Below are 20,197 nucleotides of genomic sequence, written 5' to 3'. Positions count from 1 at the left end.
TAGGGTTTATTATTATGTTTAAAAATAAACAATAAACCATAGCATCCTAATTATTTGGTGTTGATCATATTAAAATTTATAAATATATAAATATATTTGAAATTTTTAATAAAATAGTTTTTAAGCTTTCTCTCTCTCTCTCTCTCTCTCTCTCTCTCTCTCTCTCTCTCTCTGTTTTTCATATCAGTAATAACAGAAATGTAAAGATACAAATTTTTTTTTGGGTCCGAGTGTTTCCAAATAACACCGTGATCCGAATCCGGAATAAGGGAGAACATAAACACCGTTAACTCGACGTTATGATTTTTATTCTCGCACTGGCTGGTCCCCGCACTGCCAGATTTAGCATACCGCCCTCGAATCTCCTTTTATTTACTACATAAGGCATCCAGACGCGTTGCGGTAAGCTAACTGATGCACGCCCCGCACCTTCCGACGTGGCCGAAATCGATCGCAGCGGATGCGCAGGGGAAGCGTCAGCTCGCGGCTATTGATCTCGTCCACGTCTACCTCCACGTGAGGCCATCTCCCGTCCGACTTGGCCTCGAGGCCTGTTGCCCACCTCCATTTGCTCCACGTCACCCAGCGACCCGACCCTAATATCTCTCTCCTTCGACGCCTCCGGTTCCGATGATATCTCGTCTCAAACCGAAACCCCCCACCCCCGACACACCATCCCCCACCCCCCGCGCACCCCGCGCCCCCCCCCGGTCCGAGCCGTAGTCCATGGCGCTTCCCCCTGGCCAAGACCAAGAAGGAGCTCCTCGCCGACCTGAGATTTAGATTCCCCAAATCGGATCCTCCTCCTCCCTGAAATTTTCTTTTCCTTTATTTTTTGGATCTTTACAGGGAGTTTGTAGTTGGTCGGATCTCCGGGAACGGGTTCCTGAGATTTCACACTTTTATCGGTGGCGGAGGGACTCGAAATCTGATACGTTTTCCCTGTTCTTGATGGTGTTAATCAAGGTTGTTGAGAGTTCCTCTTGGTCTGGAAATCTATTTGGCGTTTTGTTGGATTCTTTTGTTGGCTCTTTGCTCTTTGTGGTTCTCGATTAGCTCTTTGGGCTTTTCGTTAGTATCGCTGTTGATCGTCATGTAAGGCCGCAAATCGGCGGATTACTCTTTCATTTTGATGATTGTCTTTGTTTTGAAGTCTGATTCGAAGGCGATATCGTGTTTTACTCGAAATAGCTGTTTTATCTTTTGTTGGTCTGAGAATGGTTTCAATTTGCAGTGCTTCGAGTTCATCGCCATCTTTTATTGTGGTTTCAGAAATAGGTGTTGATCGGGGTTTACGTTCTATGCTCGTTAAGAAGGGAACGAGATGTGTGCATTTAGTTGTTATTGATGGGAGGTGCCCATCAGGTGAGCCCCGATGGGGGTAGGAATAAGGGGCTGGCGAGCAGTAGCCATCGGGATCAGAACGAGTACAAGGAGGTAGCGGATGCCGCTGCCGAGGAAGGTCAAGGGCTCTCAGAGGAAGATGAGTCCAAGATCAATGAGGCAGTGGGAGGGTTGAACCATAACCAGATAGGGGATGCTGTGCCACCGGAACAACAGTCTGGTGGGCTCCAGAAGCAGCAGCAGCAACAGTCGCCAGGGCCAATCATCCGCTGGGAGAGGTTCCTTCCCATCAGAACGCTCAAGATTTTGCTGGTGGAGTATGATGATTCGACGCGTCAAGTTGTCAGTGCGTTACTCCGCAACTGCAGTTATGAAGGTAAACATTCAATCTCTTGGTGATTCTGCTTTAGTTTTAACTCAATTCTATTGTAAGTGCTGAACTTAGTGTGCTAAAAAAAGGCAACAACTGTCATCTTCATATCTTCTAAATATAATAGATTTTCCATTCTAGGTGGGCTAGACATTTGTTTTGTTGTTCTGACTTCTGATTTTGATAAATATTCTGCATTTTCCTTATAGGTTGGGTAAACTGTAGTTGATTTTCTGTTATACACAATAAATATGTGATTTAGATGGACATATCTATTGAGTTGCTTTATTTGCTTTATTTCAGCTTCTTCAACCAAATGGAGGGATGAGGGAACTCCCTTTCCTTTAAAGGGAAAATGTTTCTGTGCTCATATGGTCTTACTGAACTTTGCTTGCAATATTTAGGCAATGACCATGAGATTTTCATTTCAATTGTTCACTTCCTTTTACTTGTGATGAGTTTTTACTTTGCATGCCCATTAATTGTTTGTTTTAAATGGGATCGATCATCAAAATATAGGAGATTGAAGATCATAGTGGTCATAGACAAAAGAATTCACCGGTCTAAATGTTGTAAGCCTATGATGGAATTTGATACTTAATTGTAGATAACAACAGTAAAGGTCCTTATAAGATCTGGGGATTATTAAACATACAACATGTGTTACATGCTCAAACAGGATACCTAACAAATGCCTACTGGTGATATCCTTTAAAGAACTATGGATTATTATCAAGTGCACATGGTTATTATATTCCTTTTATCAAATATCATTTTGTTTTACTTGTGGGAGTCTATCCATCCATTAACATAATCATGGTTGAATTGCTCCCTAGTTGTAAATACAATTAAGTATGGGCTCTGTGCTGGGTCAAACCAAGGCACTTAAGTCTGAAAATTAGAGCTTGGATCATTTCAGTCATGGCATAGGCTGATCCACATCAAGGCAAAGCCTAACTCGATTCCCAAAGAAATGGATTGCGTATGTATGGTATAAACAACATTAGTATATTTAATGCCATGATTTAAATGACTCTTTTCAGGAAGAAAATAATATGGGATACTTCTTGATATCTATAGGTTAATGTTAAGACTGAACCTAGCGTTTGAGGCTTCTATCATTATGGGGTTTGGATATTTATAGGTTAATCTGCATTTATGAATTTATAGATTGTAAGCTTTTCTTATGGCAAGTAGAATGAACAGTTGTCTTACTTGCCCTGAATATTCCAGTGCATAGAAGTTTATAGATTGTTCTTTTGTGTTTCATTACATGGAATCTCTTTTGCAACACCTTTTCTCCATCTATAATTGTTTTGAGTATGAAATTATTTTATATTGTCCACTTTTTGTTGTTTTAAAATTCATGTCATACACTATCATTTATAATATGTTATTTTATTTTTATATTGGGTTAAGGTCCATTTTAGCCCATGTGGTTTTGGTCATAGATCACTTAAGCCCTTATGGTTTACTCATGTAAAAAAAAACCCCTACATTTTTAAAAATATAGCATATAAGCTCCTCTCATCAAGTTTGAGTTAACAAACATTAGAGTATGCTTACGTGGCATGCTGACATGCAATAAATCATTAATATAATGACACGTGTAATTTATGTTTAGAAAAGGGTTAAGGTCTATTTTAGCCCCTATGATTTTGGTTATGGACCACTTAAGCCCTTATGGTTTATTCGTGTCTAAAATAACCCTTATATTTTAAATAACGTAGCATATAAGCCCTTTTCGTCAAGTCTGAGTTAACAGACGTCCACCATCAATGGTAGGAGGAGGCGTCATGGAAGCGACAACTAGCAGCAGCACCGAGCCTCTCCTGTCTAATAGAGCATCGTACGCACATAGCCTCTCCCGCACTGATGACGAGCTCATGAGCTTTCGGTTCTGCCTTAGGTGGATGTGCGTCGACCAGCTCGATGCTAGGCACGTAGTGGTCTCCTGGTCTTCCTCCTCTTAGGTGTCTTCGTCCCTACCGCTTCCCACTTCGTCCTCTCCTGTGCCCTCACCCGTTACGCCTACAACGTGATGGTCCAGCTCTCTCTCACCTCCACCTCCACCTCCACCTCCAGCCTCTCTTACATTTGTCTCTTCGCCTTCGTCCACCGCCATGGGTTCCGTCGCTTCCACTTCCTTGATAAAATGGACCTTAACCTTTTTTTAAACTTAAATTACACGTGTCATTATATTAAGGGTTAAGGTCCATTTTAGCCTATGTGGTTTTGGCCATGGACTTCTTAAGCCCTTATGGTTTACTTGTGTCTAAAATAACTCTTATATTTTTAAAAACGTAGTATATAAGCCTCTCCCGTCAAGTTTGAGTTAACAAACGTTATAGTTTGCTTATGTGGCATGTTGACTCATAATAAACACATTAATATAATGACATGCGTAATTTAGAGTTAAGGTCCATTTTAGCTCCTATAGTTTTGGCCATGGACCTCTTAAGCCCTTATGGTTTACTCGTATCTAAAATAACTCATATATTTTAAAAAACGTAGCATATAAGTCCCTCTCGTCAAGTCTGAGTTAAAAGACGTTAGAGTCTGTTTACGTGGCATGCTAACTCACAATAAATCATTAATATAATGATATGTGTAATTTAAGTTTAAAAAAAACTGAGACATTCATCAATGGCTAGAGGAGGCGTCGTTGTGGAAATGATCACTAATAGCAACATCGAGTCGTTGCTGCCTAGCAGGTCATCGTCAGTGCGGGAGAGGCTGCGTGCGTATAATGCCCTACTAGGTAGCAGTGGCTCGGTGATGTTGTTGGTGGTCACTTCCACAACGACGCCTCCTGCCATTGATGGAGGTCTTAGTTTTTTTTTTAACTGAAATTACATGTGTCATTATATTAATAGTTTATTGTGAGTCAGCATGCCACGCAAGTAGACTTTAACGTCTGTTAACTCAAACTTGACGGGAGAGGCTTATATGTTACGTTTTTGAAACTATAGGGGTTATTTTAGACACGAGTAAACCATAAGGGCTTAAGAGGTCTATGACAAAAACTACAGGGGCTAAAATTGACCTTAATCCTAAATTACACATGTCATTATATTAATAGTTTATTGTGAGTCAACATGTCACATAAGCAGACTTTAACATCTATTAACTTTGACTTGACGGGAGGAGCTTATATACTACGTTTTTTAAAATGTACGAGTTATTTTAGACACGAGTAAACCATAAGGGCTTAAGAGGTCCACAACCAAAACCATAGGGGCTAAAATGGACCTTAACCCTTATATTAATGGTTTCTGGCGAGTCAGTATGCCGCGTAAGCAGACTCTAACGTCTGTTAACTCAGACTTGACGGGAGGGACTTATATGTTACGTTTTTTAAAATGTAGTAGTTATTTTAGACACGAGTAAACCACAAAGGCTTAAATGGTTCATGACCAAAACCACAGGAGCTAGAATGGACCTTAACAATTTTTTAAACTTAAATTACACATGTTATTATATTAATGGTTTATTGTGAGTTAGCATGCCACATAAGCAGACTCTAACGTTTGTTACCTCAGACTTGACAGGAGGGGCTTATATGCTACGTTTGTAAAAATGTATGGGTTATTTTAGACATGAGTAAACCATAAGGGCTTAAATGGTCCATGGCCAAAACCACAATGGCTAAAATGGACCTTAACCCTTTTGTATTTATAAATAAATTTTTCCAAATATGAAATTAGCTCCTATTGTCAACTTCAAGGATTTTAATTTCAAATGATAGCGCTCGTACTGGGCGGTATCAGCCTGGCTGCGGCGAGGGAAGAATAAATGTCGAGGGAGAAGAGAGAGAAGGCGTTTGAAGAAGAGGAAGAATCGGGAGAACCTTGACGCTTTCTGATCCAGTGCTACCCTCCCTCGATGATCCCGATCCAGAAGGTAATAGAGAGGCGGTGGCTCAGCTTCTTCTTCGTCGCGTTCTTCGCCGAAGGTTGAAGATGCTTGCGGCCTTTGTCGCATTCTTTGCCGAAGACCGAAGGCGTCTGTAGCCTTCGTCAAACGCCGCAGATGTAGAGAAGATCGGTCTTCTTCTCGTCTGACACGACGAGGAGAAGAAAAGGAGGCGACGTCGCCGAGGCAGCATACGCCTCCTTTTTTTTAATTATATTATATTATATATATATATACGTACCGAGCGATATACTCTAGCATACCGCTCGGTACACCTATACCCATACCGTACTGTACCGAGCAAAGCTTGAAATACCGGTACGATACGAAATTACGAACCTTGGTCAACTTTGTGTTAACTTTTTTTTAAAATTCTTTCGAAGGACACCAAAGCAGTACAGGTCTAGTATTGTCAGTTCAATGAGGTTTCAGAACTAATATTGGACCAAGGTTTTAAACTTTGGTACCCACAAGGGTTTCCATTGTTTTCCATGACCAATTGAGCTTATGTTTCCTTTTTGACTCCTGACATGGTTCACTTGTTTTATCTAGACCCAAAGAATTCTGAGCTATTTAGTTTGCAGAGTATGCAGATTAAACCATGAATGGGACCATCTTGGTGTGGCAGTTATCAAACCAATTGGTTCAATACAAACATGTTCAAATTGACAAACTCGTTAAGTTGGTAATTTTTCAGTAAGGACTACAAGGGTAAAATATTATGGCGAACATTTCATCCCCCTTCCTCTTCCCTTCTTGTCATGGTGCTTGTTTGTTTTGTCCTTGACTTCTCTAGATGTTATATTTTTTTGGTAATATTTCTGGGAGATGGTGTTTGTATTTAGACTCCTTAATGCTCTTCTTTCCCATGGTAATTATTAGTTTTACTTTCTTATATCCTACAATAAGGTTTGCCTTCATTTATTCCAACTGGTTCTTAATTTAAAAATAACCAGTTAAATTCGTATAAGTATAATACCAGCTTTGTTTTTAGTTTTAAACTATATTCTTAGTATCACATTTTCTTTTTAATTATGGACCAATAAACCTTGACCCTCCTGAGCTCCATGAGTGTTTATAGATCAGAAGCAACTATTGCAGACCTGACCTTGTCATAAAATGCAAGGTCCGAGGCCCAAAGTTCTATTTTCTAAACACATGGTGGATGGTAATGGTTCATTTTCCTGACCTGATGGTATTCCTACTAATTAGATAGGATAAAGTTCTCTTTAGATTTGCAAGGAAAAATGAAAAACAATATTATATTTAATGGCAATGATACCCCTGAAAATTTTCTTGAGTCTTTATTATCAGCTTGATGTATCCATCTGAGATTCTAATGAAGACCTACAATTATGACTATTTCATGATCTAACTTGGTTCTACACCCATCCAAGAACAACTAAGTTTTATATTTCAAGAAACATGTGGCATGCCTATAGTATCATCAGGTATTGTTTTACTCAGTAATAAAAAAAACTTTTATGGCTTGCTAAATTTGTCTTTGGTACACATTTTCTTGAACTAAAGCTACTTTATTTTCTTAGCAGTGAGTTCAATATAAATAATCAGGTGGTAATTGATTTATTTACTTTTTCATTCTTGACAGTTACTGCTGTTGCAAATGGTCTACAGGCATGGAAAATATTGGCGGATCTAACTAATCATATTGACCTTGTCTTGACTGAGGTAGTCATGCCTGGTTTAACAGGCATCGGTCTTCTAAGCAAGATCATGAACCATAAAACCTGCAAGAATATTCCTGTGATCAGTGAGTATTCTTCTTTTATTTCATTATTAAAACATCAATTTCTTAAAGTGTTTATCAATTATTTGTATGTGATACTTTTAACTGCTTCACTTTTTGAGCTTTGTGTGCAGTGATGTCATCAAATGATTCCATGGGTACAGTCTTTAAGTGTCTATCGAAAGGTGCAGTTGACTTTTTGCTGAAGCCTATCCGGAAGAATGAGCTTAAAAACCTTTGGCAGCATGTCTGGAGAAGATGCCACAGTGTAATTTATCTTGTTCACTGATAATTTCAAGCTCTTTATGTTATGGTGTCTGTCAAAAGTCATAGTCATCTATATCATTGTCATAAGTATCTTCAATTTTTGATGGGTCAAGGCACTTTGATACTGGTTTTGTCACAATGAGACCTTTTGTCCTCTATTCGTTGGTTGATTGTTTTAGTAAATTATCCTTCCCCCTTGTGTTTGCTTCTGATTGCACCAACTTGCTTTATCTCAGTCCAGCAGTAGCGGAAGTGAGAGTGGAATCCAAACCCAGAAATCAGTTAAGTCAAAGAGCTCTGATGACTCTGACAATAATAGTGGCAGCAATGATGATGACAATGGGAGTGTAGGATTTAATGCAAGAGATGGCAGTGACAATGGTAGTGGAACTCAGGTAAACTTTCTTCTAACATGTTTTACTTGTCATCTTCTTATCTTTCATTATGGGAGCACAAAAATAAGATATTTATATGATAACTAATAAATGTTGGCTGCATCTAATTTTCTGCGCTGGAGCTTCAATGCTTTCTGGAACATACGATTTGTTTCTAAATGCCCCTTTCTTTACAGATTTCTGAAGTTGTCTTATGGTTCTAAATTCTAATGCCATGATCAAATTCATGGGCAACATGTGGAAGAACATCAACTTGTTCTTTTTTGTTTTTATTTGTAAAACCTGTGTGCATCCTAATCTACTTATTGACACTACTTAATGACACTAATTTCATCACATAATTTGATTTAGTATGCCCTAAAAAGAACCTACTTTACTTATAATAAGTTGCATAGATCAGAAATGTTTTGTGAACTAATTATGGGAAGATTTGTTTGTCTTACTGTTGTCACTTCTAATGATGCATTTATGATAATAATGACCCTCTAATATCTGAACTTGCTTACAGCTAGCATCCCAGTCTAAAATTACTTTGTTTCTAACCTTTTTGAACTATTTAGACGAATGATAGTACAGAATTGATTTGTGCATTGAGATTATAAAGTCCACTAGAATTGCATCACAAGAATAAGCTGAATGTAAAAAGGAAATAACAATTGTGAAAGAGCAATCACTGAATCTACTGAGATCTTCAGTTGGGAGGATGACTCCACTTAAGCTAGTTACTATTGATCAATGAACTCGATGTCAGAACATTTTGTTGTATAAAACTGAGTCTCTTTTAGTACCAAACACTCCCTTACATATGATTCATGTCTATACCACATTTCATGAATCATGAATCATTTTCTCATCTTCTGTGCATCTTGTAGATATCTTCTGATATATTCAACTCTTGCTTCAGGCTCTTATTGGAGTATAGAATTTTTCATGTACATTTGCCCTCCCTTAGTCATACAGCTTTGTGGTACCTCTAAGCATCATTTGATTGTGATGATCACAAAGCTTAGAATTGTCTGAAGTTATTTATGGTATATGTCTTACTTATAGATATCATTACAATGTGTTGGTATCTGACATGTATATGTGGGCCATACTGTTATTTTCTCTTACTTCTCTTTCATGATATTCTTAAGAAAAACCAAGAAGAGAGTGATTAATTTACTAGACCCTGGACCAACTGAAAAGATAGAGAGGTGTGCCTATTTCGTTTTCACATGACAAACCTTGATGGCTCATAAGCTATGTGAAGTTGGATTGATCAATAATGGGAAATTTTCATACGTTTTTCCTCCAAACATTGAATTTATCCCTCCAAACTTTAAAATATCATAGATTTCCTGCAAAAGTATATATTATAACAAATCAAATATATCTCTCCCAAGGGCTACCTTTAGTGAGTATTGGCTAAAAGTTGGTTAAATGGTATGGCACTATGGCTAAGCTCTAATTGGGGTGAGAGGATGAGTCAAATATAAGAAATGCTCATTTCACCTCTAACTTACTGATGCAATGAACCTATCTCTTACCCTCTCAGCTTTACCTATCTGAATCATGTCCAAATTTGATTTCAATTGTCCAAATCCTTCCCTTTCTCAATCCCCCATTATCTAGTCTCTCTTTTACATGTGTAAATCATCTTATGAGAGAGAGAGAGAGAGAGAGAGATGTGTGATGTTATGAATGGAAGGAGAGAGATGCTTCATATTTATAATGAATGGATCAGACTGTTCCAGAGCCATTTATCAAGGGTGCATTAAGAAGTAATCCTCATGACCATTAATGTTCTGGGAGCATATCTGAAAAAGCAAACAAGAACTTGTTCCTCACAATCAAAGAAAACAGTAGGCCAATGATGGATAATTAGTGGGACATATTTGATAAACTTACTCTTTTGCAGATGTAGAAAGTTTTGGAGTTCAAAGGAATAAATAAGATATTTCAGTATTCTGAAGGATATGTATGAAATATTACCACAGTTCAGCAATTTGAGAAGAACAGAATGCCTTTTGTTGCCTTTCTTTTGCAACATCCTTGCATTACCTATAAGGCTTCCATACACAATGAGTGCTAGAAAAGATTCTAATTTGACACGCAGAGTTCCTGGACAAAGCGTGCTGCAGAGGTTGACAGCTCCCAGCCTATATCTTCTTCAGATAGGTTAGCTGATCCGCCTGATAGTACTTGTGCACAAGTAATTCATGCGACACCCAAAACCTTTTGTAAAGATCTGCTGCCTACATCTGCCAACAGAGAAAACCAGGGTAAGCTAATATTACTTCAAAAACAACTAATTTGTCACATATTTCCAGTGTTCTTGTAAAACTTTGGTCTGTCCTCTAGATGATTGCATGGGCAAAGACTTGGAGATTGGAGTCTGCAGGGCTCCAGAAATGCAAAATGAAACTAATCCTAGTGAGCAGCATTGTACCAAACAAACAGACACAATAGTGGATAAATTGTCCGCAAAGGACCCCAAGAATGAGGGCCTTCTAAGCACTCTTTGCAACAATCTGTTTGATGATTCAAGTGCTCAAGCTGCTAACCTGACTGGTGCAATTGATAATAGCTCTGATACTCAAGTGGCGACCGGAGCTATTCAGACTCTCAGTGGCTTCTCCAAGATCTCAGAAGGCCAAAATAAGATTAACTACACCTCAAAAGATTTGCTGCCCCTTGAGCTGAGTTTAAAGAGGTTGAGATCAATTGGTGAGAGTGGAACTGCCACTCAAGATGACCGAAATGTTGTAAGACGTTCAGATTTGTCTGCATTTTCAAGGTGCAGCAAACAAACAATTTAAAAATATATTGTTCATTATATAGCTCAGAAAGATAGAAGTTCTAACTGCTCTTATACATGCAAGGTATCACACATCTGCTGCTTCTAATCAAGCCCCCATCGGAGGTGGAGGAAGCTTCTCCCCACTTGACAATAGCTCAGAAGCAATTAAGACAGTATCTACAAACAATTTTATCTCTGGTTCCAATGTGGCTTTCCTGAAGCAAGGCTCCAATGGCAGTAGTAACAACAATGACATGGGATCCTACACCAAGAATGTTTTCACAAAACCAGCATCATACAAAGATAAAGCAGCATCTTCATTATTAGTCAAGTGTGCACAGACCTCAGCTTTTCATCCGGTGCAGTATCGAGCCTCAGAAAGCCAGGAGCCTGTGCAGGAGAATGTGGAAAATGTGACAACAGCTTCAGCCACAGGACATTTGAGGGATATCCATCATCAAGTCCCGGCACAACATCATCATCATCACCACTATTATCACCATCACCACCATGTTCACAATGTGCAGCAGCACAAACCACAGCTGCCACAAAATTGCAGCGACTTGTCACTAAAGAACAATGCAGGAGCTGCACCACAATGTGGGTCATCCAGTGTGTTTAATGGGCCAGTTGAGCGTAATGCTGCAAATTATTTCATAAATGGAAGCCACTCAGGCAGTAATCATGGAAGCAATGGAAATAATGGAAGTAGTACTTCTATCCAAACTGGAGGATTGAACATGGAGAGTGCTAATGGTATTGCAGAACAGAATGGCCCTGGAAGTGGAAATGGAAGTGGGAGTGGCAGCGGTAGTGGAATAGATCAGAACCGACTAGCTCAAAGAGAGGCTGCCTTGAAGAAGTTTCGGCAAAAAAGGAAAGAAAGGAACTATGGAAAGAAGGTAGTTCTATCTTTGCTTTGATAGTTTTAAATTGATTTTATTTTGAGAGCATGCACATTTATTTGAACAGTGAAGCATATGCACCCAGTGCACCTCCAATTTGAATTATCTTTGGCAAACTAAAGTTGTGCCTTTGAGATAAAATTGATTGGTGCACAATCTTCAGCTCAGTACATCATCATGTTGAAACCAAGGTTTTTAATCTCATATTGTACTGACATATTGAGTTTTGCTCGGTATGGTATGGTACCAATGTACCATGCGGTATGTTAGGGTGTATCGAGTGGTATGCCTAAAATATGCATAAAACCCCTTCGAAAATATCTTGAAAATAGAAAAAAGTTAGGATAAGGTTTTTAAGTTAGAAATAAATATACATTTAGTATAGTTTTAACAAAACTAATGTAAATTAGGCAAGAATAGTGCCACATATCTTTTTCGAGCTTTGAGGAGTTGCCTTGTGCAAGGTTCGCAATTTCAGTTTGTTTCGGATCATCCTTCCATTAATATTGAATTATCTATAGAAAAACTATTTGAATTGTCAGATTATTTTGTATACAACTTAAATTTTAAGATTCAAATAAATTAAGTAATCATATGTGTAGACATACCTGATTCTACCACCAAAACGAACGATGGGCCTCCACGGGTGGTGGATCGGGATCATCGATCCTATGTATCTGTATATTAATATGATATGTTTGTCGGACCTAATCCTGAAATTAATCCCACGACATAGTGTTTTGATATACCATATGTCATTTGCGCATTAATGTGGTAATGGTCGTAGGTTGATCATCGTGAATCACATGTGTCCGAGGCGGCTCCTGAGGCATGTATTGGTGAATGTCAGAACTTCTACTTTCGCTACTGATCTGTTGCTTCGTATCATATTGTTGCTCGGAGAAGTATGACCAACTATCACCGTACTGCTGTTGGCCATAACATTCTCCATAATACGACAATTGTGAATACAATGAGTTTCGTTCTGTGTCTATGTCGTGTAGGCTTTGTCGCATCTACTGAAAATCATCCACTGGCTTCCCCTTCCCCTTTCGTGTATAAACTTGACCAGTACCTCGTCGAGCTCCATGATTTGAATCTTTGGTGGCATGTGTAAAACACTGCTCCTTGGTCCATACACCACCCTCAAATTGTGTAGACGGGACCAACGACTCCCTAGTGTCGTCGCTGTCATCGGTCAAGGCATTGTTGTCCACGTCATTGCCATGTCTCTGGACCGAGCAAGTTGCTGAATGCGATTGTGAAGGTGTCTCATCGCCTGACTCAATTTTTTCCAACAGTGCAACTGATGCTACTGCTTTCCCCTGTCTTTGCCTTTGTATGTTGGGCGGATGACTGTGATGGTTGGGTGTCTCTAGTTTCTAAAGTAGATCTTGTCTAGCTCCTTTCGCCATGTTCTGACCGAGGGGGATTTTCCTTCTATTTGGGATGTGCTTCCTCTTCTTCTATTGCCTCGGTGATAAAACACGAAGGACGTTGAGGATCTCCCACCCCATTAAGTAGAGGATCCTCTTGGTTCTCCGTCACTTCGACCCACTCTAACATCAGCTCTAAATCTTCATTGTAGAAATAGAGGTCGAGGGGATCAATCTTTGGTTCCTCTGGCTCCTTGTCCAGCTCGGCACACCGCAACCTTAGTCGCTTGTTATAGTGGACCTATACCAGTTTCTCCAACCGTTTATACGATTGTTGTGGACCTTCGTATAAATTAATGCGAACGTTAACTAATTACGTTCGTAACCACTAGATATCATCGTTTGTGAAAGTGCACGAACGACAATCTTCCTTAAATTTAGTGCATCCCCCCCAAATTGTAGCCACCACTTTGTCACAGACTTAGCTGGAATTGCTGAAGTCATGAGGCACCCTTGCGACAAAGACACGGACTTAGCTGAAGTTGCCTAAGTCGTGAAGTACCCTTGCGCCAACTCCTCGGACTTAGTTGGGATTGCTTAAGTCATGAGGCGCCCTTGCGACATATGCGTCCGCAAAGGGTTAGCCTAGTTGCAACCTCGTATAGGTCCCGAAGGACCTGTAAAACAAAAGTTGATTAGACTAAAAATGAGTGACGGACAAGCCCTGACGTCTCGCGAAGAGGGAAGCTTTACAAGCAATTCAGCGAGCACCTTGAGTGCAAGAGAGAAAAGAGAGGAAGGAGAAAACAAGGACGTTAGAAGGTAGAACGAGCAGTTGCAAGTCCACAAACAACTACTCACCGGGTGCTGAGCGCGAAGGCAAGTTCCCATCAAGTTAACGTGCGAACTTATGAAGATTGTTCAACACTCGACACTATACCGAAGCCCCATCCAGCCCTATACCACCCGGGGGGTTCCAGGGTGCTGAGATGGTTGACATCTTGCTTGCACGTGAAAACAGAGCCATTTTAGGGTAATTTTGCCCGGCGCAGTGATTGGTCGCATTGTAGTGCTGCAACCTATTCCAACATGCATTTTTACAAGCAAAAACACACAAAACCAAAGCAAAAGATGCTACTAAGCATCTGTACATGGATGCAAAAGCGACGAACGGTTCATTGAACGAAGTTGTTGCAAGTGCATGACGATCGTTCGTGACAACTCGATTGCAAAAAGATATAAATAAGACTTTATTAGCATAACAAATAATCAATATCAAATATAGTTGATAATAAATACCAGGATCCATAGGGTAATGCACGAAACTAACCAATTGTATCTCGGAATAATTGACCCTCCATAAAAACATCGACTGCATTAGTAGTGGATGACAAGAGTCAATATATAACATTTTTTAGTGTCGTTAGCAAATCATTTTGCGTTCCAAGAGTATATCGAAATTGAATTGTTGGGTTTAGATAATATGCTGCAAGACATAATATTGTTAGTAGAAATTTTTTATTCAATAAAAAATTATGAATTAAATTACACTGAATATAAATTTACTTGTATTATGGATATCTTGGTCCATATGAATTTTAGTCCTACGATCAATGATTTATAAGTATTGGTTGACCTTAAAATTATCTTTGAATGCTTTCCTGACCTCCTCTCTTGTTGTAATCAACATATGTTTAAGATAAGGCATCTGTGGACACTCGTCCATATCGACCTTATGGAGGACAATATAAAGTGGTTCCACACTTTTTATGATTTCATTCACGATCTCCCAAAATCTAGAAGAAAGAATAGTCTTTTCCATCTTTTCATCGCTCAATCTCGAATATTTGGAATCAGACCATTCTTGTGAGGTGACCATTGCCTTGAGGCCCTACCTCTTTTACTGTAATGACTTTTACATAATGAAATTGACAGCAAACCGAATGACTCCAGGTCGGAGTATCTCACCATTTACATACCTTTATATTAAAGAGTCGACCCAAATATGATTATATATAAACTTTGTAATTGACTGTACTCCAGCTACCCACTTGCTGACCAATGCTAGCTCGCCAATATCCTTCAGCATTATATCCATGCGATGAGCTACACATGTAGTCCAAAACAATGTTTTTTCTTTTTTTTATCAATTGTAAACCGGCCCTTTTTAAATTTGCTCTATTATTGGTGACTATTTAGACAATATATTGTGGTCAAATCTCCTCTATTATAGTGTCCATCAAGTTTTCAATATAGTTTGTATCTTGGATTTTGTTAGAAACATTAACCGACTTATGAAACACCACCTGTCTGTTGCAATAAATAAAAAAAATTATGATACTCATTCTTGTTGATCCTGTCCAATTGTCACATATTAATGTTACCCCATATTCGTCTCATTGTCTCTTGAAAGATTTGATCCAATCCTTTAATTATGTTACCTCATCTAAATACACGTCGTGGATCTCCCTCGGTGTTTGAGGTTGGATCCTCATACTATACTTTTGAATAGAAGAGATCATGCTATAGTAATATGGACCTTGGGCCATGTTTGCTGGAATCCTATGAAAGCTGAACTATTTTGAAATTGCCTTCCCAATATTCCGCTTCTTTTCTTTTGCATATGTATCGTCAATCCGTGTTTGTTTCGCTGTTTGTGGAGGATAGACTTGCGAATCAATATCAACAATATCTGGTACGGACCTCTGCTTAACTGAGGAGGGGCAGTTGGTTTGCTCATGTTGGCTGACATCTGGATTCCACTACTACTGCCATGCTCCCATTGTGAGTCAGGTCGTCGATGTCTCGTTGCTTCGTCATACATATACTGATGCTCTAGTGATGCACGAATACCAGTTGTGAGATTCGGGTCGATTTCATCACCGCGACCCTCATAGTTGTCATAAACTAGTTCCTGCATAGTCCTACAGTATTCTTACTCAACTCTTACATTCTTTTTTGTTGTATCTTCTTTTGCTCGGTGTAACTTATTTCGAAATAATTAACGGACCTCCATCGGAACCTTCTTATATTTTGCAACATCGGGATACTCACCGGTTAAATTCATCTTCACCTGAGTGATTCCTCCATCATTGCCAATGTAGTCACAATAAATATATTGCCAATGATGATAATTCTCATCCATCTTTCGAGCATGAACCCAAACGTCATCATATGGCTGTTATTTTAATGTCATGTTCTTACCAAATTTAAATCAAATAAGCTATAATCATGTAAAGCATCCTAATAGGTATTAAAGATATTAAATTGACTCAATATCGATCAAATTTCAATTAAATCATCATTAAAAACATTAATCATAGCATTAAAATTTTTTATTAAAACCTAATTAAACTTATTTTACCACCATAAACATGTTAAACATATAAAAAAAAGCAATTTTAATCTAATATAGGTTAAATTACGATAAAATCATCATTACACACACTAATCACATAATTAACATAGTTAATTATCCACTAATTATTTTTCTTTCAACAATATAAGTATGTTGAACACTCTAATAGGTATTAAAGACATTGAATTGATCCAATATCGACTAAATTTTGATTAAATTATCATTAAAATCATTAATCATAATATTAAAAAAACTTTATTAAAGCTTAATTAAACCTATTTTACCATCATAAATATGTTAAACATATAAAAAAAATATTAAATATGTATTTTTTATCTAATATAGGTCAAATTACGATGAAATCATCATTCGATATACTAGTCACAATTAACATAGTTAATTACCCACTAATTATTTCTCTTTTAATATCATGTCAAACACCCTAATATGTATTAAAGAAATTAAATTGACCTAATATCAATCAGATTTCGATTAAATCATCATTAAAACCACTAATCGTAACATTAAAAAACTTTCTAATTAAATCTATTATACCATCACAAACATATGATCCAATACTTAATATGCATGAAATATAAACATTTAATCTATTAAGTGTCTAATTTCGAATAAATCAATATTAAACACAATAATCACACTATTAAAGATCTTAATTACTCACTAATTAATACTATTCTACTATCAACAACATATCAAACAACATATTAGACATAAAGTCATACATCGAATAGGCTTAATAATCTCATAAATCAATAAAAATCTAGAAAGAGAATACATATGTCTTGATAAAAAGTTCTTCCTCTTAATCCTACCAAGTTTGCCTCCTAAATTTAATTCAATCCACAAATCATTGCTTTGTTGAGTTTAGGAGAGTGAAAATGTGATAATAAAAGAGAGATTGTGAGTAAAAATGAGTTTTAGAGAGTTTAAGAGAGTGTGAGAATGAAATGGATTGAAAGAGAAAGAAGGAAAGGATTTAAAAACCCTTTAGGATACCTCCAACGGTCAAATTGATCATTTGAAAACCGTTATCAATCGGTAATGGTCGAAATCGATCGGTATCGCTTGGTACAGGTCAGTAATGGTCGAAATTGACCGGTACCGCTCGGTACAACCTCGTATCGCTCAATATGGAGCCAAAAACCTGATATTGCCTAGTAATGGGTGGTTCGCATGCTAGTTTGCTAGCGAATCGGTACCTACCATTCATACCAGGCGGTACAATACGAAATTAAAAACCCTAGTTGAAACGACCAATCCTGCCTTCTATCTAATAGAAGTAGAAAAGGAAAAAATTAATGCAAAAAGAAAAAGTGAAGCAAATTAAAAGGAAAAGGGCAAGCTAAAATATGGATATGGACTTTTACTAAAATATCTTGAAGAATCTTAATACTGGACCTCACTGCTTTTTTGTTTTTTTGCTGGTTCTTGGGAAAAATTGACACCAGAGTTTACTGAAGCAACATGAAATATAACTACTTGCAAACTCTTGTAAGTAATTGCTTTCTTTATTAAAAAAAATGCTTTCTTTTGAGGAAAATTACATTTGATGTGCTGACTCTCGACATATGTGGATTTTGTTAGACCTGAAAGAGAAATAATCATCTGGAGATGGAGGTAATTAGCATAGAAGAGAAAATTGAATGTAGTGCAAAATAAAGAAAAACATGGGACTCAGAATTTATCCTTGATTTGACCACAGCCTAAAAAAAATCTCAATTGTCAATAGAAGTAGCATGTTTCCTTACTTCAAGCACAGTATGTATACTCAGGAGCATCAGGTAATGCATAATATGTTTTTCGGATCTTGTATTCTTCTTCGTTTCGGTTGTCACTATTCATTTTTTCTTCTATGGATAAAATAACCTCAAATTTGCAAGAACATTTACTTGTTCGATTAGGACGAGCTTTATAAAGAAGAAACCTTGTAGCATATCCCAAAGATTTGTTAATGTTGGTGTGCCCAATTGCCCTTGATATTCTGATCATTGAGTGATAATTTTATAGACCATCTGTGACCATGTGATTGCACCATAAGTTGAAAATACAGATGAAAGTGAAGTTTTAGTGGCTTTGATTTTCAGGTCCGCTACCAGAGCAGGAAAAGACTTGCGGAGCAGCGGCCTCGTGTGCGTGGGCAATTTGTGCGGCAATCCATGCATGAACATACTAGCCTAGATGCAGAAAGATGGCCTTCGTGACCATCTGATTGGACTGTTAGCCAGCAGGCATTTGCATTATCTCGATCCAAGTCAGTTAATTGATGGATAGATCTTGTATACACATGGCTTGAGAACACTAGAAAAAAGGGACTCTCTGTGCTGTACTAATTAGCAACTACATAATGTTTCTTAACCTTGTTCCATATCTATCAGCTACATTATGAAACTGCATTCCTTAATCGGTAGAATTTTAATTATTGCTCTCGAAACTTCTGCTCTTATCATGATCTCTTTACATTGTCGGCTGTTGGAATTATATTTGCAGATTAGCTTTGTTTTACCAATTTGAATTATGTTTGCAACGATCACTTGAAACTTGTGTGTGTCATGAGTGGCTGGCTTCGGGACACTTGGCCTTTCGGGATGTCTCACTTCTTCCTTTGTCATAAACTTTGTTGCTAGAGGACGAGATCTACAATGAATGCCTATGATGACTTCGCCACTTGATATCCAGGTCTGGCTCAAGTCTTTTCCTGTCTCAGAAATATAGCTCTTCGTCAGTATAATGGAAATCTAGTTTTGTTTACCTGCTTTTTCTTTTCGTTTCTTTTTTTTTTTGGTCTTCCTAAAATGTAACCCTTTCTTTTCCCACTTTACCAAGGGACAAAAAAAAAGGGCGATATGTGATGTCTTCATTTGCGTCATTCGCGGTTCATTGCTCCAAAGATCATTACTGCCATGATGTCAATTAACAGTGGTAGGAGAAGGCTTCATGGAAGATTCGGTAGCTGATGGTACTTCCACAGTTTTGAGTGCTATCTTGCTTCCCGTCATCTTGGCCATGTGATCCCAATTCTACTCAGCTTCCTTGAAAGCAAAGTCATCACTACTGACACAAGGGAATATGTCCGCAATAAAAAAAAAAAGATCGACACGACGTGGATTCTGCTCTTCCTTTTGTTAATAGTTCCAATAGTTCATTTCTCTTTCTCTTTTTGTTTTTAATAATTAGGGAAGAAACTTGAGATGCATGTCTTCTTCCCCAGTATGCCGTGGTGGTATCATTGGCTCACGGGACCAACATATTTGACAGTCTCCCTGCGGTGACATTTTCCCGTAAAAGTTTTAGTCTCTTTGGAAGACTAAAGAGGTCAAAATGGACTTGGAAGACTAAAGAATGGGAGGACGAATGGATAGTCAATTAATCAGTAAAATAATAGACGCAAAAGGTAATCAGAGGCATAAGAATAATTATACATAAGTGATGCAAACATAAGCTGTTTTGGAGAGGTGGGGGTGGGCGCAGGGTCACTAAATAAATATGAAATAAAATTCTAATTCCACACATAGGTGGCCAATTCATATTGTATTTACGATTATATGCCAAGATTAAGACCTTTAATTTTAAAGTAAATCTAATAAATATCAAGATAAAAGGCAGAGTACAAACAGTTTTTATTGTAAATGTTCATAATTGTGTAAAAAGGTATATCTATATACTATCTTCCGTTGTATAAATTATACACAGTACCTCAAGCTGTCTAGAATGCACTAC

The 20,197-nt window shown here is 37.9% G+C and overlaps 1 protein-coding gene across 2 annotated transcripts; it reads left to right on the top strand.

Annotated features, from left to right (window-relative positions):
* Positions 1-671: 671 nt before the first annotated feature.
* Positions 672-18,911, top strand: LOC103973639 (two-component response regulator-like PRR73). Of its 2 annotated transcripts, XM_009388268.2 has the most exons (9): positions 672-966; positions 1,273-1,720; positions 7,239-7,400; positions 7,511-7,644; positions 7,880-8,038; positions 10,137-10,302; positions 10,382-10,817; positions 10,903-11,722; positions 18,565-18,911. In XM_009388268.2, the coding sequence occupies exons 2-9, from the start codon at positions 1,348-1,350 to the stop codon at positions 18,679-18,681; spliced, it is 2,367 nt and encodes a 788-aa protein (XP_009386543.2). In that variant the 5' UTR covers positions 672-966; positions 1,273-1,347; the 3' UTR covers positions 18,682-18,911. The 2 variants fall into 2 exon arrangements, with proteins under 2 accessions (XP_009386543.2, XP_064941947.1); XM_065085875.1 differs by lacking the exon at positions 672-966 and having other exon boundaries at positions 1,399-1,720; positions 7,265-7,400.
* The last annotated feature ends 1,286 nt before the right edge of the window (positions 18,912-20,197 follow it).

This window comes from Musa acuminata, chromosome BXJ1-10, assembly GCF_036884655.1.
Source record: "Musa acuminata AAA Group cultivar baxijiao chromosome BXJ1-10, Cavendish_Baxijiao_AAA, whole genome shotgun sequence".
Lineage (NCBI taxonomy): Eukaryota > Viridiplantae > Streptophyta > Magnoliopsida > Zingiberales > Musaceae > Musa > Musa acuminata.
The sequence above is the reverse complement of the archived record's forward strand: the minus strand, read 5'-3'. Positions and strand labels throughout refer to the sequence as shown.

Bases quoted from the DNA above. Each gene is read 5' to 3' on its own strand.
- LOC103973639 (XM_009388268.2), top strand. From the start codon at position 1,348: ATGGGAGGTGCCCATCAGGTGAGCCCCGATGGGGGTAGGAATAAGGGG. The intron at 8,039-10,136 runs GTAAACTTTCTT...TTTGACACGCAG, and splicing joins ACAATGGTAGTGGAACTCAG to AGTTCCTGGACAAAGCGTGC. The intron at 10,303-10,381 runs GTAAGCTAATAT...TCTGTCCTCTAG, and splicing joins TGCCAACAGAGAAAACCAGG to ATGATTGCATGGGCAAAGAC.